General features: G+C 39.6%; 1 protein-coding gene across 1 annotated transcript; it reads left to right on the top strand.

Annotated features, from left to right (window-relative positions):
• On the top strand, nt 1-25,927 carry LOC111045368 (zinc finger protein 570). Its single transcript, XM_039428076.1, has 5 exons — nt 1-235; nt 1,405-1,588; nt 4,237-4,474; nt 10,357-10,426; nt 24,028-25,927. Exons 2-5 carry the CDS (start codon nt 1,518-1,520, stop codon nt 25,542-25,544), a joined length of 1,896 nt encoding a protein of 631 aa, XP_039284010.1. The 5' UTR covers nt 1-235; nt 1,405-1,517; the 3' UTR covers nt 25,545-25,927.
• The last annotated feature ends 360 nt before the right edge of the window (nt 25,928-26,287 follow it).

Raw genomic sequence — 26,287 nt, 5'->3', positions numbered from 1 at the left:
TGTGGAGTTTCGACTTTGGAGTTTTGTTTTCATTGCCAGGTTATTTTCAAAAGAGGTTAATAGAAGGAACAAATTCTTAAAAAATTAGCCCTTTTCTATTATATACTACAATTTATGTAATTATCGTTATAAATTATTTGCATGTCTTCAGGCCTGACATTAATGTCTAAAAGTGTAGGTACAATAATACTGAGGTGTGAGAAGGAAAATTTGTTACATTGTTAGAAAAAGTGAGGTTAGTAATTTTTTACAAATTAAAACAAACAAACACAAATAAATTACAGTATGTCTATGTATTGTTTTTGAAACACGACAAGTCTACAATTCGCATGAAATCAGAAATAGTTATGTGTGTAATTCTAAGTATTAAATAGTTATTTGTGCAACTAGTGTGCAAAGTGACATTTTGCTGCACAGAAAGAAACGTTTACACAGAAATCGTAGGCGAGTGCGGAATGGGTTTTTGAGTGCAGCAAAGGAACTTTGCGCACGTATTTCTCATTAATTTTTTCCTACAGTTACCATTAATATGAAATGTTGGGTAATGGTTGAAGCAGAGGTACCAGTTTACAACGGACACATCAGATATTTAAAAAGATGTACTATTACTAAAGCCGGGTCCAGACGCTCAAGTTTACTATCAGTCTTTTGCTCAAGCAAAAGACGGATGTAAAATTGTGTCCACAAGCATCCGTCTTATGTCGTCCGTTTTCCTATTTTTGTTGACATATATCCGGTAGATGAGTAATAATTATATCGTATTTATTGCTGATTCAACTGGATAATGCTATATTTAACAACATAATGACAAAAATATTAAAGTTAATCACTAAATGGCTTTGTTTACATGTCATATCTCGAGACACAGTGATTGTAAATGAATTGAAATTTTGTAGATAGTATTCTTATCAACAAATATAGTACATCTTAATATATCATGATAGTAAATCATAATATCAACATCAAATTCTTAGAGTATCAAGAAAAAAGTGTTAAATGGCGTTATATACAATCGATAAAAAAACTTGCTTATTTTCAAGTACTCGCGAGGCATTTTATTAATTTGAGGGCGCTGAATCTGAATCTGAAATCACAATAAAATTCTCTATCTCCATTTTTACGCGATTTAGGTTTTGGTGGATAGGCAAAAGACGGACGGTTTGATGGAAAAAGATTCCCGGCCGATACAGTTTAAGTTTAAGCTTGAAGACTCATCCGTTTTACCAGACGCAACGACTTACATGCTCCGACTTTTGCTTGAGCAAAAGACTGAAGCTAAACTTGAGCGTCTGAACCGGGCTTTATGGATTTGATTATGTGATGATATTTTGTTTATCTTGAAACAACAATTTTTTCTTTGCATTTAAAATATATTAATAGTCCAGTCAAATGGTCGTTTTTCAGGAAACAGCAACGAACGATTTTTTCGTAGGCACACGAGTAGTCTACTGCCAGCCGGAGGCCTATGCACCATTAATAGCTTTCATTAAAGCTCCAAAGGTCGAGCACCTTACACGATGGTTGCTACATGTTCTGCATACAATTGCAGCAACAGATTTAAGAAAGGAAGTGATATCTCATTTTATCAGTAAGTTGAATGTATTTATTCTTTTATGTAGATTGAAATACCATTATTCTAACTATTAATTTCATATTATTATTAGGCTACGATCATAGCCACCTCTAATACAAGGCCACGGTCTACGATATTGCAACGTCGCAGTGTAGGCCTAGAATCTAATACATGATTGCTGAAAAAGATTTTAAAAAATACCAGCTGATCTTTTTCACCAATCATGTATTAGATTGTAGGCCTACACTGCGACTTTGCAACATCGTAGGCCGCAGCCTTGTATTAGAGGTGGCTATGCTACGATTCATTCTTATTATTCTACTATCTTTTTTCTACACAGAGTATATTCTGTAAATAGTTTATTTTGGCTATTAAAAAGAAATAGTTGTCCATCAACCAGTCATAGATTGTTTAATAATTACTAATTTTATTTTCCAGATTATATAGGAATACATTTATGAACTTGCTGCACAAATATAAATTAACTGCCTTCTAACCACACTTAATCAGTCAAAGTTTGATAATATTTGTATTTATAGCTTATTATTCTGTCTAAAATTGTATTGAGTTCCATTAATTACTGGAAAAATGTTTTTATATGCCTACTATAATATAGGATACCGTAGACATATATAACACTTCTATATCATTTAATTGGCTCTTATATAACAATAATAAAGAAGAAAGAAAGAAAGAAATAAAGAAATATTTATTGCCAAAATCATTAAACAAACTTTACAAATGTGAAAATATAAAAATTTTCATATACAATACATTACAAATATCGGTGTACCGAGCTTTGCTAGTTACTTATTTATTGATAAACAGGACACAATTTTTTAAATGATTGGGAAAGGACTAACAGACACAGCCTAAAAGTTTCTTTCCCAAATTTTGGTTTATACACTATAAATAGTCCAAAAAGTAGATTATGTTCTACACACTTAGTATTCTAGTATTTAGTATTTAATTAATTAGGTCCATAAAAGGGATCACTATAGTGAAGCCCACTGGGACACATCAAGAAAAGTAAAAGAAACTCAACTGCCCTAAGGCAGAAATCAAATAGGAAAATAGGCACTCACCACACTGGTCTCCAACTCACGGAGTGAGTACAGAGGGTGATCCGTCAGCAGGCTCTTCATAGCCCCTCGAAACCGCACAGCAGGCAGATCCCTGGTCAACAGAGGCAGCCTATTATAGAGGCTGAGCAGAACTCGGACTGGTCTGGTCTGGCTCATATGTCTATCAGCCTCTATAACACTTGAATTCAGGTCCGATTTTCAGTCCAAAAATTTAAAAACAAAATTCTAATTTAGAAATTGTTTACAAACCAAATTGAATAACAAAAAGACACTCACTAATCACTTGAAACTGTAAAATAATGGTAAATTTTGAAAATTATGATATACTCTAATTTAGAATGATTATCATGTCATGTCAACAAATCAGATTATTTTGATCAAGTCGATTAAAATATTTTTAGATAATGATTTCTCGTGAGGTAAGCTGATTGATTCAACATCTGAACATAATTCTCTCTCTCTCTCTCTCTCTCCCAGACAGACACTCACATCTTCTGTTATAAACAGATGACGAAATTATAATAGGACTAGCCGTCAGGCTCGCTTCGCTCGCCATATCCGTCTAGCAAGGGGGCTCCGCCACCTGGACCCCGACTGGATCGTCCAAAAATAAGATCAGCGGGCTTGCTTCGCTCGCCTGCATTTTTCATTTGAGCATGCTTCATTCCGTCAGAAATTCAAAGTACTTCCTCGCTCGATTCAATCACCGATTAATTTCAATTATTTAGTGTAGGGTGGAAAACTTCGTTAGGATATTATGAGAACTATTGTACTCCAGTATAGCCTTTAAAATTAGAGATAGGAATGACGTGGAGAATTAAATCATTCATTATCCAACAATCTCGAATACGAATTTTCCTGAGAAATGAAGAAGTATGCATTGTACCTCTGTAATGAATTTGAACGTTTTATGAAAATTTGAGAAAACGTAGAAAAACGCTGGTAAAAACACCTGTTACTGTATCGGCGTATCTTTGGCGAACAAAATTCTTCCACCTCTGCTAAACCTGTGTACTGAATTTTTTTAATATATTTCCATCAATTATTGAAAAAGGTGAGAAAACGCAGAAAAGCTGAGAAAAACGCTGATTTTGGGCGTATCTTTGATGAAATATTAAAGTCACCTCATCAGAAATATTTTTAGTCCCTAGCTAAACCTCTGTACCAAATTTGAACATTTTCTGTCTATTACTTGATGAAAGAACTGAGAAAACGCAAAAAAACGCTAATTTTAGGCATATCTTTAACGTTATTTCAAATTCCTTCTAACACAACATTATTACAACCCAGCTGAGCTTCTATAGTAAAATTGAACATTTGTTCTCAATAAAGTTGAGTAAACGCTAAAAAACGCAGATTTTGGGCGTATCTTTGGAAATTTTTCCAAATCCGTTCTTAGTGCGCCTCTACAAGGCCAACTGAACATACCTACCAAATTTTAACGTTGTTGGTCCGGTAGATTTTTAGTTCTGTGAGTGAGTGAGTGAGTCAGTGCCATTTCGCTTTTATATATAATATTGCAGTGTAAAACTAATAAAAGAATATATTCTCCACTAATAGCTAATTGATTTTTTTCAGTTTCCCAAAAGATCCCGACCTGAGAAAAAAATGGATAATAGCAACAAAAAGGAAAGATTTTGAGCCTTCGAAGTGGAGTAAACTGTGCAGTGAACATTTTTCCACAGATGCATTCCAAATAAGGCCAAACGCCTTTTTCAAGCTTTTGAATCCTGGAGCAATACCTACAATTTTTGAGTTTCCCGAGCATCGGAAGCCTAAACCCACGAAGAAAAGAAGGACGATTGTGAAAGCACAGGTGAGTTTAGCCAAAAGCTATTTGTTTGCGGTTGATCTGTGTGTTTTTCTGAGCTTGCCCACAGTAGTTTCATTGAGTCAAGCTTCCCAGGACTTGGCTGATTCGATCGAGAGCTGGTGTAATTCAAATTTATTACTTGTAAACTCTGATAAAGTTCAGAACTTGACTATCAGTTATAATAGAAGACTGAGGAGAAAGAGGCAAAGTTTCTGGCTTCACACTTGACACTTGCCTTAGTTGGTCCCAGCATATTGACATTGTTGCTAGCAAGCTGAATAAGGGAGTTTTCCTAATTAGAAAACTGAGGTCATATGTCAGTTTGGATGTTTTAAAGGTGATTTATTACGCTCACATCAATTCTCATTTGTCATATGGCACCATACTTTGGGGTTCCAGGGCTTACAGTGGTAGACTTTTTAGAATACAGAGAAAGGCTATCAGACTGATTTGTGGGCTTTCTAAGCGAGCACTGGGTGATGAGCATTTTAAACTTCTGGGAATATAGACTCTAACTTCAATATTTGTTCAACAGAGCCTTATTTATGTGAAGGATGATTTGGAGAAGTTTGTGGAGCAGGGGGTAGTTTATAGCCATAACACTAGAAATAGGGGTAATTTGACTATTTATCGGTATACCTATTCTAGCACAAAAAAAACAGTTCTATTTTTATCAATAAAATGGTTTAATTCACTTCTTGAAGATCTTAGAAATATGGAGAATGGAACTTTTGAAAATCAACGTTTCTTAGCAGCTAACCCTTTTTAAACAAGACTGAAGATTTTTTATACATTAGCTAGGAATATTCGGTTATAAGTTGAAAATCAGGTGATATATATTATCATAGGGTACTGATAGTGTAACTTACTGATATAATATATTTGTATTTTGTATCATGTTGTATATATTTGACACTTGTATCTGAAGACCTCAGATATTGCTGCAATAAAGATTCTATTCTATTCAAACCTGTCAGGCCAAGCAAAGATGTATTCAAAATTGTCAAGTTTGTTTAAAGTAATGCACTACAAAACTGTAAACTACTGAATAAAATATTGATAAGTTGTGTGCATTTTGAAAATTCCCTATTTGAAAATCATCTCAGTAATGATGATATTGGTGAGAACAACCTCAGGGTAAATCTTATAAGACTTATTGGGAAATTATTCCGGAAGATTATAGGCCACCATTTGGCAAGGGAAAAAACAAATAAAATTAATATAGATAGAACAGGGCTCCGACGGAAGTTCACTAAACTTATTCTATTCAATAATGTTTGATTTTGTTTGGATATGATTATAAATATTATAATTATAGATTAGATAAATTTAGAGTTTATAAGATTAAAAGTAATGTTTGCTTCTAATTGTAATCTTATGTGCGAGAAATTTGTGATATGTTAATAATTTTCACAGTCTCGCATATTCAAAGTTGCGTATCTTGTGAAACACTTCAGATAAAAAATCCAAAAAGTAGTGAAGGTTGTAGAGAATTTTCTCCTCTTTTCGCTCTAATAAATCGTTTTCCTGATTTCAATACCGTTCAAAAGTTATAGCCAATTGAAAAAAAATTATGATTTCTATTTTCTCATTTTTCTGCGATTTTACTGTTATTCAAGAGTCTCTAAAACGAGTAAGATACATTATAGAAACTTGCGATTGGTCTCAAATGAAAGAGAATTACATGCTCTATAAGGTACGTTTCCTTAAATCCATCTTCCATGATTGTTTATTATAGAAAAACTGTCGAGGCTGTAAAAATGAGGGAAAAATCGCAAATTTCTTGATTTTTTGAAACAAACGTACCTTACTTCACGATTATATTTTTACCAAATTCTTTTACCTGACATAAAAGAGGAGATTCTGTTATTTAAATCAAGACCATGTACCATTTTTTTATCATTTCGGGTTACCGAGATACACAGATTTGAATATAGAAATTGGCCATTTTCCTGTGTATTTAAATATGGGCTAAAATACACTTGAGGAGGAATTTTTTATTTTTACATCAAATTTCAGTTATGATACATGATTTTGAACCGCCTTGACGAGCTGAGAAGAATGAGCTAGTACGAGGAGATCTGATCATTCTGTCAAAAGTTATAAGTGTTTAAAGTTTTGATCCTTGACGTATCCTTATGACGTACCCCTCACTAGGAAATACTGAAATTAAATGTTTCTAACGGGGGATTCTCATGGCCAATAATTTCTATATTCAAATCTGTGTATCTCGGTAACCCGAAATTATAAAAAATGGTACATGGTCTTGATTTGAAGAACAGAATCTCCTCTTTTATTTGAGGTAAAAGAATTTGGTAAAAATATATTCGTGAAGTGAGGTACGTTTGTTTCAAAAAATCAATAAATTTGCGATTTTTCCCTCATTTTCACAGTCTCGACAGTTTCTTGATAATAAACAGTCAGGCAAGATGGATTTAAGGCAACGTACCTTATAGAGCATGTAATTCTCTTTAAGGTCCTTAAGTGGCTCATACACTGGTCCTGCATTGCATGTCCTGCTTGCAGGAAAAAAGGAAGGATCGTGCCAGTGTGTGAGGAATTTCTGTATTGCACAGCAAGATTCAAGATTCATTTATTGTCAGAACACTTTAACTAAATGCAAGACAAAATCAACAGCTCAATAAAAAATTCTAAAATATAACAATAAACGTTAATAGTCATCACAGTCACATCGTAATATATACAAAAATAAGACAAAGATAAGACAAAGATAAGCAAATTCTATATAATAAAAGAAACATTTTTAAAACAGGTATAGGCTATCACAGTTAAGAAAATACAAAGACATCACCACACATCCTCATAACCATATGGACAGCAGTCAATTACAATCTTTTGAATCGTTTGTCAATATTACCAACACTTTCAATAAAGAAATCATTAAACCACCTGCTGTCAGGCAATCATTTTGATTTATGTCTTTTAAATCGTTCTTGTTCAGATTCTCTTTTACAATAGACCCCAATTCTTTGGGTTTATTTTTAGCTGTCAGCACACGATTACAATTGCAATTGAATTTGGCTTCCCTCACAGTCTTCTTGAATATGTTTCTTAATAAATTATACTTATCCTTGTAATGAACCAAACCTGATTGTCTGAATAACTCATACATTTCATACACACATACATATACACACAATGGCAATCCGGAAAGGTTTGATTTCCGTCGCACCAGGCCAGCCAGCGTTTGGAGTTTTCTTAATTTTTCTTACCTTCAAGTATTCATCCATTAAAACTTCATAGATGTAGCTCTACACGTCTGGTATGATGAGGCCAAGAGCTTGAGGTGAAATTATAGTTGAGAACTTCATGTCCTCTATTGACCTCCCAGTGGCTAAATATCGAAGTGTGCCAACTAAGAGTTGTTCAGCTGTTATAGCTTTTCTGAAATTAGTGTCCTGTCTTTCGATGCGCGGCCCAACTACAGATCCCGAACTGGGATCCCGGACCATTTTTGATACCTGGATTTTCGGGATTACAAAACCTGAAATTGTGAATCGTATTTTTCTAAAAACAATTCAATATAGAATTCATTTACGGTGATGAATATGAGTTTCGCATAACTAATTTATTGTTCCAAGTGTTTGACAAATTTATTCTACAGGCATAGCCTACAGTTGAATATACATAATATACTGTACTCTGTACTGGCTAAATAGAATTCGCATTATCGGTTCGCATCATTCGCAGAATGGTTGTAGATCGGTTGTTTTGAAGATTATATCATCAAGTAGTAGTATCATCGAGTAGATTCTATCATAAGTAGAATATCTAGTTCAAATGATATAGTTGCCTCTACATACGTTTGTTTCTGTTTACACAGCACCACAATATACCAGTCTAGACGGCGCAATATTTGCAATAGTGCTGAAGTCATTTCCTTGAAATGCACTCAGAACTTTGAAAAGACTTCAGAAATCAGAATTAAACAAGCACCATCTATTCACTCTCTGTCTAATTCTTCTTCTTCTCTTCTCTTTCTCTATCATAAGTAGAATATCTAGTTCAAATGAATATAGTTGGCTCCACGAAATTTCATTTAGTAGTGGTTCAGCTTTTAAAGAAAGTTACTCCTAATCTTGAAAACATTTATAGAAATATAATGATCAATTCCTAAGTGTTTTTCCATTTAAATAATATCCTCTGCTTCTATAATGAGCCCTTTTTCATCTCCACACACTGTTACTGAACATGTAATTGAGGAGGAACAATTTCAAAAATGCATGAAACTGATTTTGCCAATCCTGGGATCAGTCCCGGGATCCCGGGATTGATATTGGATAATCCCGAAATACCGGGATTGGAAATCAGTCCCGGGATTGACATCCTAGGCCCAACCTTTTCCAACACATAACTAAATGTATCGTTATCTATCCGCAAGTAGTTCCTTCAATCATTTTCATGATCCTCACGTAATTCTTCCAAAAGTCTCATGTCTGAATATTTTTCTCTCCCTTAAACAAGTTTTCGTCCTTCACCTCTTATTTACTTTCCTGTCTATCTGAATAGCACCAATCAACAATACTGCTAAAACTTTCTTCTTCGTTACTTACTACTAGTGAACCAAAAAATATTAATATTCCCGGGCTGACAAATAATTTTTGAATAGTAGCGCTCATCGAATTTCCATCTAGCTGTTTACCCTGTTGTCAATATTTGCAGTAGCAGAAGTTTTCGGGGTGATTTACAGCATTTAATTTGGATTTTCGTGTCATAATAAGAAAAAATATCACTTTCACAGCCGACTTCTAGTACGGCATGGAGCAAACTGGATTTGCAGTGTGCTATGCCAAGCTGGTCGTGCCAATACAAAAAAATGGCAGGATGTGCATGCATGAGCAGTGTATGGGCCACTTTAGTGAAACTGTTTTAATTACTCTTCCTTTCCAATCTCCCATTAAATTTACAAATGTAAGTTTAATATAATAAATATTATAAAGAGTTAAAACCAACATATTCATTTATAAACAACCTGTACTGTATGATTGAGAATTCAAATTGAACAATGTCAACTGTTAGGCCTACTTTGAGCATTAAGGCTGTGCAAAGGCTAAAAATAAACTTTCTACTCGTGATATTTTTCCAAGTTTTTTATTTGTATATCATCAAGCTATCAAAATGAAAGAGTTTTTTTTCAGGAAAACATTTTTTCCGATCATTACTTTTTGAGATATGAGCGCCGGAAGTTGAATTTTGGACAGAACATTTCAAATTCGGTAAGAGATAAATCCATAAGATTTAGAGGATGGATTCTTCATGGTATTGTTGATCTAGTAAAACAAAAATTTTCTGAAAATATCAATTTTTGAAAAAGTTATTCATTTACCAAAAATAACTCAACTAAAAGTTATTTTTAGTAAATTGAATTACTATCTTAAAAATTGATATTTTCAAAAAACTTTTGTTCCACTAGATAGACAATAATATCATGAAGAATCTATCCTCAAAATCTCATGGATTTATCTCTTACGAATTGAAATGTTCTGTCCCAAAAATTTAAACTTTTGGCGCTCATATCTCAAAAAGTAATGATCAGGAAAAAAAATGCTTTCCTGAGAAAATGTTTTCATTTTGATAGCTTGATGATATACAAATCGGAAAACTTTGAAACATATCACGAGTAGAAAGTTTATTTTTAGCCTTTGCACAGCCTAAAGTTACTGCATAGTGAAGGCTCTATTATATGCATACACTATAACTATTTCTATTGAATAAAAAGTACATTGTTCCAGCTGTGCAGGTTTTTACTACCAAATTAATAATTTTGTAACAAGTGAATTATTTTCAAGTCTGAATTTAAAAAAATAATTCTATATTTCTGGTATTCTACTAACCTTTGGTTAATTATTTCTTTTTGAATACAGGTGCCTTCCAATCCACAGGCAGCCGACATTGATGCTGCAGTACAGCGCTCCCCAAATACTCTTGAAACAGGTTGGTTGTCTTACAGTTTTTATTCAATAATAATTATATGCAGATTTATAGTGAGGTCCACATTATAATGGCAGTGTTCGATTAGCAATGGTATTTGCTATCCTTGACTATCATTCAACAAAGCGTATAGCGCTATCTGTTTCTCGCTTTGCTCTGTTGCCAGTTCGTCTTTTAACAATGTAGAATTAATAATTAATCAACAAAATATTTGATCTTAGCTTTGAAAATTCATTATGCAATTATTGAGAAATATAAACCTGTATCAGCTACCGTCTAAAGAAGACATTGACAAGACAGAGGTTCGGCAATGTTTTTTCCTATCTTTCTCCACTGCCATTATAACGTGGACCTCACTATAGTGGGAAGAATTGAAAAATATCAATATTCCTCCCCCAAAGATTATTCGATTAGATTTGAATGGGGATGTCAAGTCTACTCATATTTAAAATACTACCATAGAGAAACAATAGCATAGGTAGTATCCCATGGTATAGGACGTTTATGTCGCAACTTTTACTGTTATCTCAAGCCGATAGTCCACGTAGTTCTTTCCCGTGAAGCTGTGTGACGTTGGTAGCCTCTCATATTGGGCCTTATGAATAAAGTTGAGCATTTGCTTATACTTCTAAAATATGGAGCATTTGCTTCATTTTCTATGAATAAACGTGAGCAAAACCTTTTGCTCATGCTCATCAAAAAAATAGTTTGAGCATTTGCTCAAAAGTAAAAGCTTACACTCAAAATTGTATGAATAAACTAGAGCATTTGCTCAACTTTTGAAGCAATTGCTTCAAAAAAGGTGAGTCTAGTCTAGAGCAGCTAATCACTTTTGCTCATAGTAAAATGGCTCAACTAATTTGTATGAGGAAGAGGAAACTATACAAGATACCAGATACATCACACCAATATTGAGACTATAATTATTTTTAGATTCAACCATGATATATATCACCATTATCCTTACAAAAGAATAAATACAAAAGATAAATACCTGATATCAAGATAGCTATCACAAAATAGGAAATAGGCATTTAAGAAGATGAGAGTTGTTGGGGTTTATAATCTTGAAATCCCAATTTGGCCTACACTACACCTACAACACTATTACTACACTATTACACTATTACCTACAATATCCACTACTACTTTGGCCTATTTTTATTGAATAAATTTAAATTAGTTTCATATTTTTATATTTTAAAAGGTTCATTGTATTTTGTAATTGCTCCGAATAACTCGATCAATTAATAGGCCTAAGTTACACATGTGGTGGTGATGGAATATGCAGGAAAATTTGGCAATATATATATATATTATTGATCAACTCGCCGATATATATAGTCCTCATAAAACCAGTCGACACGATACAACAACGACAAATATATGATGTGTTATCTCTCCTTCACATAAATGAAGCACGTTCAGTTCTCAGCACATCATACGGCACGATCCGACACATACCTCACAAACGATACGATTTTCTTCACCGCACTTCCAAGATGTGACGTCACACTCAATTACCAAATTAAGGATGGAAATAGGATAGGTGGTGAATGGAATTTGATATTTTTTATTTTATTTCGAATTACTTTAATTTTTTAATAATTTGGAAAATATTATCATCTGTAGAATATTTTTGTTTTTGGCTGATCAATCTAAATCTATCAGCTGTATGGAAGGAGCGCTCTCTGTTATCGGAAATAGGAGATAATGAACTCAGAGATTGGCGCCCACTTTCAAAATTCTTTTGATTCAGGCTGTTTCTATTTTTATTGGAAAATATGCCGTGACAGAGTGTAGACGATATAAGAAGGCTGCTATTGATATTTTCTAAGAATATACTGAAGATATTATAGAGATGACTTTTTTCACGCTATTATTTCAAAATTCTGAACTTAACTAACCTAAAAACTATTCATAAATAGAAAACAGAGCAGACGACGCAAACACAAGCGGTGCCCCTACTTGCATATTTAGCGCTTCCGTGAGCTATAAAAACAAAGTAAGGCTACAAAAGCGAATCAGCTGATGAAAAATCTTTAAAATACGTGAGCATTTGCTCCAGAGTTCAGGAGCATAAGGTAAGAGTATTAGGCCGGTTACAGAGCTCGACTGACCGCCAGTGCGTACGTCAGTCGCGCTTTTCTTTTCCATAGATATTCCATGTATCCGTACAGAGCAGGACTGACGGCACGCATGCGCACGGTCAGGACCATGCGTTTTATACAGCCTACGAAGAACATCGGTTGAGCTCGTGCGCATCCATTCCATCGGTCGACTGACGCGCTATTGAAACAAATAGAAGCTTTCAGAGCTGTACTGATCGCAACATAACCAATGTGCTGACACCTCTGCCCGACAATCAGCTGATATTGAATTGAATAGCATAATGAGTGAATTCAATTAATAGTGTCATATTGAATTCAGAGTTTTTCTATAAATTTCTTCAATCATTTCTAAATTAAAAAAAAAAATATATTATTAATATTATCTACATTTATTTGATCCGTAGCTTAAAGTGACTGCAAGTATTCCCAATGGTGATACAAGCTCGAAATAACTCATCAAAATTTCTGATGGACACTCTGAGGTAGTTGAAAAATGTATCTTCACCCAAGCAATGATGTATATAATGGTACTAAATTCCTTTTGAAATGCTCTTTGGGCGACCATCGGGTGAACTTGATATCTACATCTTTTAATCTTTTGTTTACAAAGATAATACGCTGCAATAACAATCTGTAAAGGCGTCCATTTTGTGAGTCAGAAAAACTGATGTATGGTCAGGATGGTGCATACGCACTGACGGTCGGTCGAGCTCTGAATGTTTACTCATTCACTGATTCATCGATGCGTACGGTCAGGATGGTTCATATGCACTGACGGTCGGTAACCTGCCTAAGGTAAATTTATTGTACTTTGTGACATTAATAATTTTCATGTATTTTATTTGTTTTTATAATAATTGACGTTTGCCATATCTGTAATTGTACAGCTTTTTTTATGCAATAAATATATTTATTTATTTATAAAGGTTATCCATATAAAATGAGCAAATGCTTTTGCTTCTACCTTTTTCTTGATACCTCCCTCGCGTTCGCTACCTTTCAGCCTGCCGCTCTGCTCTGCTCCCCACGCCACGCATCAACCAAATGAGTGGTTGACCCACCCGCCACCAGGGTGCGCCTCATCGCCGCCACCCGTACCTGCGTTTCTATTGGCCGAGCACCGCCGGCCAATAGCAGCGCAGGTGAACTCGGGGACTGTGAATAAAAGGGGCTACTCAGCTACCCTCGATAGCACTTGCTCACTAGCAGCCTTCCACTGAAGAGCCAGAAGAGACCACTACCAGAGACCACTACCAGCCAAGACCACTACCGAGACCAGGAGCAGAGCAGCGAGCAGGCCAATGAGGGAACCACGGCGAGACTAACCGCAACCTGAGGTGTCTTCCTTGTCTACTACCCAGCCGATGCCTAGGAGGAACCGAGCCGGCCGCCGAATCCAGAAGAGGAGGGCCCTACGTCGGCTTCACCGGGTGGAGGAGAGGCTGAGGCTGTACACCGCCGCGCCAGCTGCGCCCCAAGACTTAGCGCCCCAGCCTAACAACTGGCGAGTGGTTCTGGATGCGCGGGTTGGGTGCCGAACCGACATCGGAGTGTGTGCAGCGGAAGCCTACAACCCTGCCTGCCCGGGGTTTGACCGAAGGCCCCTTCTAAATGAGGAAGTGGTCGAGGAGGTCCTCCCGGTGGAGATTCGGCACGACCTCTGGCTAGTAGATCACCCGGTCAGCCCTCTCCGTAGCCCGGGTAAACCAGAGTGGAGACTGCGAACCATTGACTTGAGCCCCTGCCGGCCTGCTCTCGCACCAGACAGACCTGCCCGGGACCCTTGCGCGGTGTGGTATCGCGCCAGTCGACGACTACTAAACATCTAGCCTGCCTTGGTCCCTTTTAGGGCCACCAGCAACAATCTTGGTCCTTTTCAGGGCCACCAGCAACAAACTTGGCCCTTTCAGGGCCACCAAAAGCCATTTTTTCAGACAGTGGTAACAAACCCCTCGCTCGACCCGACTGACTAGCCCAATTGATGAACGAGCCACACCTTCCGCCATATCAATTATTGGCGCCTGCCAACGTGGGCCACTCACTGTATGGAGATACAGTAACCCGTTACCACTGTCAAAACTTTTTTTTCAAACAAATGTCAACCTAAATTTTCATCTAAATGTATGTCTTGAATTTTTCACACAAAAAATTCAAACTTATTTTCTTTCAACAAAATGTGTCTCTGAATCTTTCAATTCAGAATACCTGTCTGGGAACAGGCAATTTCCCAGTGGCGCCCATAACACCTGAACATGGTAGCGACTAGAGCCGGAGACAGTGGAGATACGACCACCGAAGATGCGATGCAGTCAACCAGCCAGCACACCGAGTCTACATTCGCCGGCTGGCCTGCACAGACCACCGGTCAAACCGACAGCAGCACGACGCAGCCGCCCGCTTCCACCATGAAACTGGGCAATGCAGCCACCCGCCTTCACCAGCAAGCCCGCTCGACCAACCACCCTGCAACCGAGCGCGCTGACCGTCAACCTGCCTGCTCCACCATCAACCTCTAGTCACACCACTACCGCAACCAGCAACATGGCCAACTTACCGGCTCCAGCCGTCAGCTACACCGGCAACCTCAGCCAGCTGACCAGCATAGCGACCCTGCTACCGTTCTTCCACGGCAAGCTCCATGAAGACCCCATCACCTTCATGCAACAGTGCACCGAGCTGCTACAGGGTCACCACATTCCCAGCTATACCTGGGTCATGCTTCTAAAAGCGCAACTACAAGACGACGCCGCCGCCTGGTGGAGAGACTACGGAGAATTCGTCACCACCTGGGAACAGTTCCGTGACCGACTTCAGGCCCGTTTCTAGGGAGCCCATAAAATCGCAGCCGCTCACACGGAATTTTATGGCACCACCCACAAACCGAACCAGCCAGTGGAGCGATTCATCCGTCAGAAGCTCCAACTACAGCAGCGCTTAGGAACTAACCTGGCTGAAGACGAGGTGATCGCCCTGCTCATCGGTCAGCTGAGTTCCGAGCTTCGCACCCTAGTTCGAGCTGCTCGTCCCACGAACTATGAAGAGCTGATCATGATCGCCAACGACCTGGAAACCAACCTCAACAGTCGACCAAAATATAAGCCGCCTCAACCTACGGCACCCGCAGGGCCACCCCATCGAGAGCCGCCGCCGAGGTTCAACTACAACCAGCTTCCTCAGTGTCATTACTGCCTGGCCAAGCATTTTCATCACAACTGCCCAGAACTCGCGAAGAAACGGCAGGGAAACGGCGATACTGGAGAGACTCGGACTCCACCCCTCCAGCACAGAAAGTAGGAGTCCACTACACTAACGATGAGGTGCAAGACCCGCAGCGCCAGCCTCGCAGGTCACCACCCCAACTACAAGCGATAACCGTCACCGAACCGGCCAGCCAGTCATTCCTTGGTCACGCCACCGTGGATCCTGCCAGCGTCACCAAGCCTCCTTCCAACGTCACCGAAGACCCCTCGCTCTTCTCGGCTGACGGAGACTCTCCACGGTACCTAGCAGCCGCACCTCCACGGGCTATCAAGAATGACCCAGTACCAGTCGTCACCCGGGTCACCGTCTCACAACAGCAACCGCATTTGGCACACCCTTGTGTGTCAACCACCCAGCCGTCACTCATGACCGTCTCACTCACAACGGATCGATCGCCTACCCGTCATGCCACAACGCACATCTTCGTGAGAGCTGCCCACCTCGACCACGGTACACAGATCCAACCGCTGAAGCTACCTGTACTGCTGGCCAACCGTCCCACTAGCTGTGAAACGGCCATGCAAGGACATCTGGAACTCCAGATCCAACAGCACATTCAAAATATTCCCTTCCTAGGTCTACCTGACCTACGCGAAGACATCATCTTGGGACGACCATGGTTTCGGGAGAATAAGGCAGTGCTTGACTTTGAGCAAGACGCAGCGAGATACGATCTTCTGGATAGCGCAACCACCATTCTCAGTAGAGATGGACACTCACCTGGTTGACAAGTTACTAGAAGACACGCCAAGCGACCAGCACCGACGGTTAACAGTATTACTGCAACAACATGCAAAATTGTTCATGGAGCAGATGCCACCCTCCATCACCACGGCCGCCACCATGACAATTCAACTCAACAGCTCAGAAATATGCAGCCAGCGGCCTTACCGATACTCACGGGAGAAACTGCAAATTATCGAGTCCGAAGTTGCCGCCCTCAAGGAACGCAACCTGGTAGAAGCCAGTGATTCGCCTTACAACTCTCCAATCGTCGTTGTCCCCAAGAAGGACGGCACATCACGGTTCTGCATCGATTACCGATGGCTGAATTCCATCACTGTTCCAGCCACGGCACCGCAGATGACCCTACAGGACGTCATTCGAAGCCTGGGAACTTCAAAAATATTCAGCTCACTCGACCTACGGATGGGATACTGGCAGGTACCACTCGCACCCCAGTCTCGACCTTACACGGCCTTCACCACTCCCTACGGCGAAAAGCTACAATTTAAGGTCATGCCTTTCAGCCTACGAAATGCACCCAGCTGCTTCCAATCCATGATGAACAAGGTACTGAGTGGATACGTCGACAAGTTCTGCTACGCTTATCTCGACGACATCTTTGTGTACTCGGATACCTGGGAAGAACACTTACTCCACTTAGCCAAAGTGTTTGAACGGTTAAATCTATACAATCTCTCTGTCTCAGCAGCAAAATGCCAGATCGGCCGCAAGCAACTTGAATACCTCGGTCACATAATCACCTCCGAGGGCAACCAAGCAAAACCGCAGGCTATCCTAGCTGTGACTCTGCCCAACCACCCACCACCAGAAAGAAACTGCGAGAATTTCTCAGAGTAGTCAGCTGGCTACGAGAATTTTTACCCAACGCCGCTGACGTTTGTGCGCCTCTGTCTGAGCTACTTAGTACGAAGACGCGATGGAAATGGTCACCAACAGAAGAGACAGCTTTCCGCCGCCTACAAGCATTGACCGCCAACATCCACCACTCTGTCGACCAGATTTCTCCAAGACCTTCATCCTACAGACAGACGCCAGCAAGGTCGGTATAGGGGCTGTCCTATACCAAGAAATCAACAATGACCATAAGGTGATCGCATACGCCAGTGCCAAGCTGAACCACACGGAACAACAGTATCACAGTAACGAACAGAGTGCCTTGCGGTTGTCTGGCAATAAAGCGATATCGCCCTTACCTGGAAGGCAGGCCATTCATACTCCGTACCGACAATAAGGTGATTACCTGGTTACAACTGCAAAGGACAGCCGCGCCAAACTCACTCGATGGGCCCTGCTCCTACAAGAATTTGACTTCACCCTAGAACACTGGCCCGGGTAAAGAATCAGTTCGCCGACGCACTGTCACGGCAACCCGACAGACGAAAAGTTGAGGAGACCAGTCAACAACTAGAACGAACCATGCCTCCCGACATCCTGCCAGTCACCAGTGAACCCGCTACGCTAGCAAGCATGGCAACCGAAACTGAACTGTTAGAAAGATTCGAAAGCACAGGCCACAGATGACCAATCAACGCGCAGGTGCAACGATGGATGGAGATCGAACCCTGACCGTTGGAGGATCAACCGGAACTGATCAAGTATTCCTCACCAGTAACCGCCTACACAACCGACTCTGGAGAAGAAGACACGCGACGGTTGGCGAATAGTCATACCGCCCAACTTTTGCACCCGCTACTGTTCCGCTATCACGACGATGATCTAATGGGACATCCAGGCTACCCGAAACCTACCGAACATCGCTACATACTACACTTGGCCCCGTATGAAGGCGCAGATAACCGTGTACGTACAAAATTGCCTGCTGTGTAGCTGCTCAAAAGCGTACAACTGGAATCACAAACCTACGCAACAACCGCGACGGTCTACTAGATCATGGGAAACCGTATGTCTCGATCTGATGGGCCCCTACCCACTCTCCAAGCGAAGAAATCGATTCATATTGGTCATCACTGATTCTTTCTCCAGGTGGATAGAAGCCTACCCGCTGCCTCACGGCGACGCCAACACGACTGGCCGCACGATGGATATGCACCTGTTTCCCAGATGGGGATACCCAAAATCCTACTCTCCGACAATGGCACTCAGTTTACGGGGAAACTATGGAATGAACTCTGCCTCAAATGGGGAGTCTTACACTACACCACGCCAATTTATCACCCCGAGCCAACCCTACCGAGAGAAGGAACCAGGAACTCAAGAAGGGATATGGATCCGCCTACAAGAACAACACCAAGAATGGGAGAACCAACTACCATCCGTGCTATTCACCCTGCGAAATCGACAGAACACGGCAACAAGATACAGCCCCAGTCAAATCCTGTTTGGCCAAACCCTTCCACGGCCGGGGAATGGAGCCACTGGCCCGAAAATCAACTCGAACCGCACAAAGCCATATTAACCAGCGTCTACACACGCTAACCGCAATCCAACGTGAAGCCATGTTGAACCAAGAAAATTATCTCAATAGGACGAGGGGCCCCGATAGCCGAGACACAGCCTCGTTACCAGATCGGCGACCAGGTGCTCACACGGAATCATCAACTCTCAAACAAGGCTCAGAAATTCCACGCGGGCCTAGCACCCAGATGGAAGGGACCATATACGGTCGCCCACAACCAAGGAGCTGTCTACTGGATCACCCGTGACAACGAGACATCGAGGTGTACGAGACTCAACTACGCCCGGCTCCAACCACCGACCAGCACATCTCTTGGAATAATAACCCACCTGTTGGGGGAGACCCTTCTGGTCTATTTCTGTAATTATTGACCACAACCCACCTGTTGGGGGAGACCCTTCTGGTCTCACTTCTGTAAAATTATCGCCCAATGGCACTTTTGTATATTTTGTAAACATGTATCTGTTTTTGCAATCAATAAATTCTCGCCGTGGCTACCTCAAACGGGGGGGGGGGAATGATACCTCCCTCGCGTTCGCTACCTTTCAGCCTGCCGCTCTGCTCTGCTCCCCACGCCACGCATCAACCAAATGAGTGGTGACCCACCCGCCACCAGGGTGCGCCTCAGTCGCCGCCACCCGTTCCTGCGTTTCTATTGGCCGAGCACCGCCGGCCAATAGCAGCGCAGGTGAACTCGGGGACTGTGAATAAAAGGGGGCTACTCAGCTACCCTCGATAGCACTTGCTCACTAGCAGCCTTCCACTGAAGAGCCAGAAGAGACCACCAGCCGAGACCACTACCAGAGACCACTACCAGCCGAGACCACTACCGAGACCAGGAGCAGAGCAGCGAGCAGGCCAATGAGGGAACCACGGCGAGACTAACCGCAACTGAGGTGTCTTCCTTGTCTACTACCCAGCCGATGCCTAGGAGGAACCGAGCCGGCCGCCGAATCCAGAAGAGGAGGGCCCTACGTCGGCTTCGCCGGGTGGAGGAGAGGCTGAGGCTGTACACCGCCGCGCCAGCTGCGCCCCAAGACTTAGCGCCCCACCTAACAACTGGCGCGCGGGTTGGGTGCCGAACCGACATCGGAGTGTGCAGCGGAAGCCTACGACCCTGCCTGCCCGGGGTTTGACCGAAGGCCCCTTCTAAACGAGGAAGTGGTCGAGGAGGTCCTCCCGGCGGAGATTCGGCACGACCTCTGGCTAGTAGATCACTCGGTCAGCCCTCTCCGTAGCCCGGGTAAACCAGAGTGGAGACTGCGAACCATTGACTTGAGCCCCTGCCGGCCTGCTCTCGCACCAGACGGACCTGCCCGGGACCCTCGCGCGGCGTGGTATCGCGCCAGTCGACGACTACTAAACATCTAGCCTGCCTTGGTCCCTTTTAGGGCACCAGCAACAATCTTGGTCCCTTTTCAGGGCCACCAGCAACAAACTGGCCCTTTTCAGGGCCACCAAAAGCCATTTTTTCAGACAGTGGTAACAAACCCCTCGCTCGACCCGACTGACTAGCCCAATTGATGAACGAGCCACACCTTCCGCCATGTCATTCTTATGAGCAAAACCTTATGCTTCATGCTCTTGCTCATGAGCATTTGCTCTGGTTTTATTCATATGGGCCATTGTGCCGTTTATACATTCTCATCCGGTTAAAACAGTAAAAATCGACAGTAATACACAATAATCGGAATGAGATAAGATGAGTAAAAGTTGCGACATAAACGCCCTATACCATGGGATATCAACTTATGCTATTTTTTCTCTATGATACTACTCAACAGTGATTCTGTGGTTTTTGTTTACCTTGGTTCAGTAATTTTTGATGAAAGTTCTCTTCTCAATTAGAAGGTGTTCATATTATACATTATTTTAATAAGAAATTTCAATATAAAATGGATAGAGAGGAGAATTACAATATAACAAACAATATAAATTAGAATTGGAACCGTTTTGGGCGTAAGTTAGCTTGTGGTACTTTTCTGTAAGTTGTATAATTCTGAAATGATTGAATAAATGAATAAATATACAAAGCTTTTACATTTGAAAAAAGCTTTATTAGGCTAGCTTCACACGAATTTGGCTCGGTCCGGTTCGGTTCGTTACAGAAAACGAATGAGGCTTTCATACATGTCAGGTTCTAATTCGTACGGTTCTTATTAGTTATTTTCTTCTCAAACACAGCAGTGTTTAAATTTTCACAGTTCATGCTGGTATATTTAAATATAACAGCTGGTTTTAAATTGTAAGATGTTACCGTATTTCCTGAACAACAAAATTATAAAGTTAATTAAAAATTGTGAATTATTTGAATAGTTTCTTTTTGATTATGTTAATTTTGGATGTTCAGAGAGATTATTTTTTTAAATTGAAAATTTGTTCCTTGTTTTGAACATGGTATATAAACTTCATCTCTTCTCTCCATTGATGAAATCGTGTAATATTCGTGGAAAAATGAAAAACAAAATTCTCCCTGAGTTTCAATTTATATCTTTCATATTTTTTTAGCAAACTATTCATTGAGAAAAAATGTTCCTGAACTAACAGAAATGAATTTACCATATGATTTTGACTTGGAAAATATTGAAACAGATAATCACGATATCAGGTTAAAATAAAAACAAGAAAGGCAAGCATGTGTAAAAGACTTTGTTTCTTCCTGTTTCCCTAGCAACGAATTCGAATATGATGAGACCTATTCGTGTCGAGGGGGCGTTCGGTGCTATGCGGTTGCTATTTGGTACCGAATTCAAACCGAATCATCGTTTCACACTCATCGGAATTTGCCGAAAACGAAACGAACCGAACCGAAAGTGTGTGAAAGTAGTCTAAAAGTTCAAGCAAAACGAGAGGATGCCAGTTCAGTTTAAGACTACTGACAGAGATGGTAGACAAATTTGTGTGCTCTTCAGTTACCTGTTATTTAATAATGCATTCAAGTATCAAATGAAATCTAAAGACGTAGAATTCTTTACTGCAATATCTATCAAAGAACTAAATACCAGGGGGAAATTTTTTGGATGAAACTGTCCATAAACCTGAGCCCAGACTGGGAATCTCTGAATCCAGTCATCCTTATCATCCTTATTTAAAGAATTTGACAAATTTACGACAGAACTTGAGTTTGTGGCCTAGGCCCGACTTGACATTAAGGCTGTGCAAAGGCTAAAAATAAACTTTCTACCCGTGATATTTTTCAAGTTTTTTGATTTGTCAAGCTATCAAAATAAAAAAGTTTTCTCAGAAAAACATTTTTTTCGATCATTGCTTTTCGAGATATGAGCGCCTAAAGTTCAAATTTTTGGGACAGAACATTTCAAATTCGGTAAGAGATAAATCCATGAGATTCAGAGGCTAAATTCTTCACAGTATTGTTGATTCAATGAAACAAAAATGTTTTGAGAATATTATTTTTTGAGAAAGTTATTCAATTTACTAAAAATGACCAAAAATAACTCAAAAAAAGTTATATTTGGTAAATTGAATAACTTCATCAAAAATTTATATTTTCAGGAAATTTTTGTTTTATTGAATCATCAATACCATGAAGAATTTATCCACTTATTCTCATGGATTTATTTCTTACCGAATTTGAAATGTTCTGTCCCAAAAATTTGAACTTTAGGCGCTCATATCTCAAAAATTAATATCGGGAAAAAATGTTTTCCTGAGAAAACTATTTCATTTTGATAGGAAAAAAATTTTTTCCTGAGAAAACTTTTTCATTTTGATAGCTTGATGATATACAAATTGAAAATCTATGAAAAATATCACCAGTAGAAAGTTTATTTTTAGCCTTTGCACAGCCTTAAACACTGGTGTGCCTTTTGAATGCTTGCTACCATCGGACTCCCCAATTTGCAGTAGCAGAAATCCTTGTTAGTTCTAATCAAATATTGTTAATTAGATATTTGAATTATTATTATTGTATTCCAGCAGTTTGAAATAATTCATCCATCTTATAAAAACACTCCACTTGAATGGGCTACTTATTTACAAATTAATAAGAACAATATGAAAACTTGTAGTACCCTTTATTATTTGAAATACTAGCCATCAGGCTCGCTTCGCTCGCCATATCCGTCTAGCCATGGGGCTCCGCCCGCTGGACCCCCGACTGGTTCGACCAAAAATGAGATCAGCGGGCTCGCTTCGCTCGCCAGCATTTTAGAGAAACGCTGGTAAAAACACCTGTTTTATACACTATATCGGCGTATCTTTGGCGAACAAAATCCTTCCACCTCAGCTAAACCTGTGTACTGATTTTTTTTTTATATTTTTTTTCATCAATTATTGAAAAAGGTGAGAAAAGCTGAGAAAAAAGTTGATTTGGGGCGTATCTTTGATGAAATATTACAGTCACATCATCACAAAATTTTTAGACCCTAGCTAAACCTCTGTACCAAATTTGAACATTTTCTGTCTATTACTTGATGAAAGAACTGAGAAAACGCAAAAAAACGCTAATTTTGGGCTTATCTTTGGCGTTATTTCAAATTCCTTCTAACACAACATTATTACACCCTAGCTTAGCTTCTGTACTAAATTTGAACAATTTCTGTTCATTTGTTCTCGATAAATCTGAGAAAAAGCAAAAAACGTTGGAAAACGCTAATTTTAGGCGTATCTTTGACGTTATTGCAAATTCCTCCTAACACAACATTATTACACCCTAGCTGAGCTTCTGTACTAAATTTGAACATTTTCTATTCATTTGTTCTCGATAAAGCTGAGAAAACGCTGGAAAAACGTAGATTTTTGGCTTATCTTTGGAAATTTTTCCAATACCGTTCTTAGTGCGCCTCTAAAGGGCCAACAGAACATACCTACCGAATTTAAACGTTTTTGGTCCGGTAGATTTTTAGTTCTGCGAGTGAGTGAGTGAGTGAGTCAGTCAGTCAGTCAGTCAGTGAGTGCCATTTCGCTTTTATATATATAAGGATTATAACATTTCAACAATTCAAATATTTTAGATAATAAAGGGTACTACAAGTTTTCATATTGTTCTATTTATTTCATCCATCTTTAGAACCTTTTATTTGATTGGATATGACTTTCTGTGATTCCAGATTATCCAGCTGGAGAGAAGAGGATGGATGCTGGTAACTTGAACAAAGATGGAGAAAGTGAAGAGAAACCAGAATGGATGGGGAACAGTGCTGAAACAAGTCAACAAGGAGGAGTGACATTGGTGAATGAAGAATCTCCTGAAAATTGTAATGTTGAACAACCAATTGAACAAGAACTTGTGACAGTGAAGGAAAAAGAATTAGAAAGAGAAGCATTTGTCCATGCGTTTGAAGAAGTGATTGTGAAAGAAGAATATTTTATAGAGGAGGAAGAGGGTGACTATGAAGAGGAGACAGAAGGTGAGGGAGATGAGAACAGTGCAAGGGCAATGGAAGAGAGTGCTGTCATTGGAGAATCACATGATCCAATAGGAGATGAGAATCTTGAGACTTCTAAAGAAGATGTTGTGAGTGTAAAAGAAGATTATGATGATGAACTGTTTCATCAAGAGTTGATAATCAAAGATGAAGAGTTTGACATTGTTTGGGACATGTCACAAGAAGAAGGAAACGTAGAAGTTAAAGTGGAAGATGAAAAAGAAATACGAGAAGAAGAAGAGTTGATAATAAAAGATGAAGAGTGTGAAATTACTTGCGACTACATAGAAGAAGCAGAAGAAGAAAACGAAGAAGATAAAGTGGAAGAGGAAAAAGAAATACGAGAAGGAGAAGATTATGATAATGATGATGATGAATTTAATGATCCATTGCTAGAAGAGCACATAGATGTTTGCAGGGATGGAAGTCCTTTCAGATGTCCAGTTCGCAATAAAGAATTTTCCCATAATGTACATTTGAAGATACATTTTCGATCCCATACTGGAGAAAAACCTTATAAGTGTTCAATCTGCCATAAAGAGTTTGCGCATAAGTCAAATTTGGTTATACATGAGAGAACCCATTCAGGTGAAAGACCCTATATATGTTCAATCTGCCATAAAGGGTTTACTAGGAAGACAATCTTGAATGATCATGAGAGAACCCATTCAGGCGAAAAACCCTTTAAATGTTCAGTCTGCGAAAAAGTATTCTCTCAGAGAGGACATTTGAATGTACATGAGAGAAGCCATTTGGGAGAAAAACGCCATAAGTATAAGTGTGCAATCTGTCCTAAAGAGTTCGCTCAGAAGTCACATTTGAATTTACATGAGAGGTCCCATTCAGGTGAACGACCCCATATATGTTCAATCTGCCATGAAGGGTTCACTCAGAAGAAAATCTTGGATGAACATGTGAGAACTCATTCAGGTGAAAGACCCTATAAATGTTTAATCTGCCATAAAGATTTCGCTCAAAGGGGAACTTTTTTTAGGCATAAGCTGACTCATTCAGGTGAGAGACTACACAAATGTCCAGTCTGCTTTAAAGCATTCGCTCAAAAGTCAAATTTAAACATACATGAGAGAATTCATTCAGGAGAAAAACCCTATAAATGTTTAGTCTGCAATGAAGCATTCTCACGAAAGGATAGTTTGAATATACTAAGAGGAAAACTCACTCATGAAAAATACCATTAATGTTCTTTCTCTCCTCATTTGCTTATCTCGGCATCACCCTCAGTATTATTATTAATAATATTAGTAAATATGGTGTTGCTGGCTCATGTGATGCTCATTCATGTCATAACTAGACCACTGATGATTTGAAACCTAGCACAAATATGTCGAATTTACCAGGGTTGGTAGTGGGTTTTTTTATCCATCAATCACCTTTATTCAATATTTAAAATTATAGGTAATATATGGTGATATATTTCGTATTTTCTCAACATAACCTACTAATATCGGGGACCGAGCTTCGCTCTGGAGTACAAAAGCATAAAAAATTAATTACGAAAGAAGAAATTATAATAACATTCATAGTTTCATATAGAAATGTTCTATCTAATCACAGTAAATTGAGATTAATTCCCAGAGGAATGCAAAAATATCCCTCACAAACATCCGGTTGCACAAAGCCGGTTAAATTTTAATCCTGATCAATTTCACGTGAACCAAATCAGAGAAGACCATTTCAAAAAGATGGATCTACTGGAATTAATCAGAATTGGAAATAACCCGGCTTTTTTGCAACCGGCACTAAGTACCTGATTGAATGATTACAAAATTTCAACAGTTGAGTCTTAATTTTGACAACACAGTCTCGCACACATGAACTCGCTCACTCACTTCCATCATCAACAGACGACGAAATAATTATTATTAGCCGTTTTTCCAAGGATGATAAATTATCCTTTAATGTCCTTCAGCTAGTTTCCCCT

Source organism: Nilaparvata lugens, chromosome 1 (assembly GCF_014356525.2).
Source record: "Nilaparvata lugens isolate BPH chromosome 1, ASM1435652v1, whole genome shotgun sequence".
NCBI lineage: Eukaryota > Metazoa > Arthropoda > Insecta > Hemiptera > Delphacidae > Nilaparvata > Nilaparvata lugens.
This window is presented reverse-complemented; position numbering and strand designations above follow the sequence as displayed.

Coding starts and splice junctions, on each gene's coding strand:
- LOC111045368 (XM_039428076.1), top strand. CDS start 1,518: ATGGTTGCTACATGTTCTGCATACAATTGCAGCAACAGATTTAAGAAA. Junction 4,475..10,356: donor GGACGATTGTGAAAGCACAG/GTGAGTTTAGCC, acceptor TTTTGAATACAG/GTGCCTTCCAATCCACAGGC. Junction 10,427..24,027: donor CCCAAATACTCTTGAAACAG/GTTGGTTGTCTT, acceptor CTGTGATTCCAG/ATTATCCAGCTGGAGAGAAG.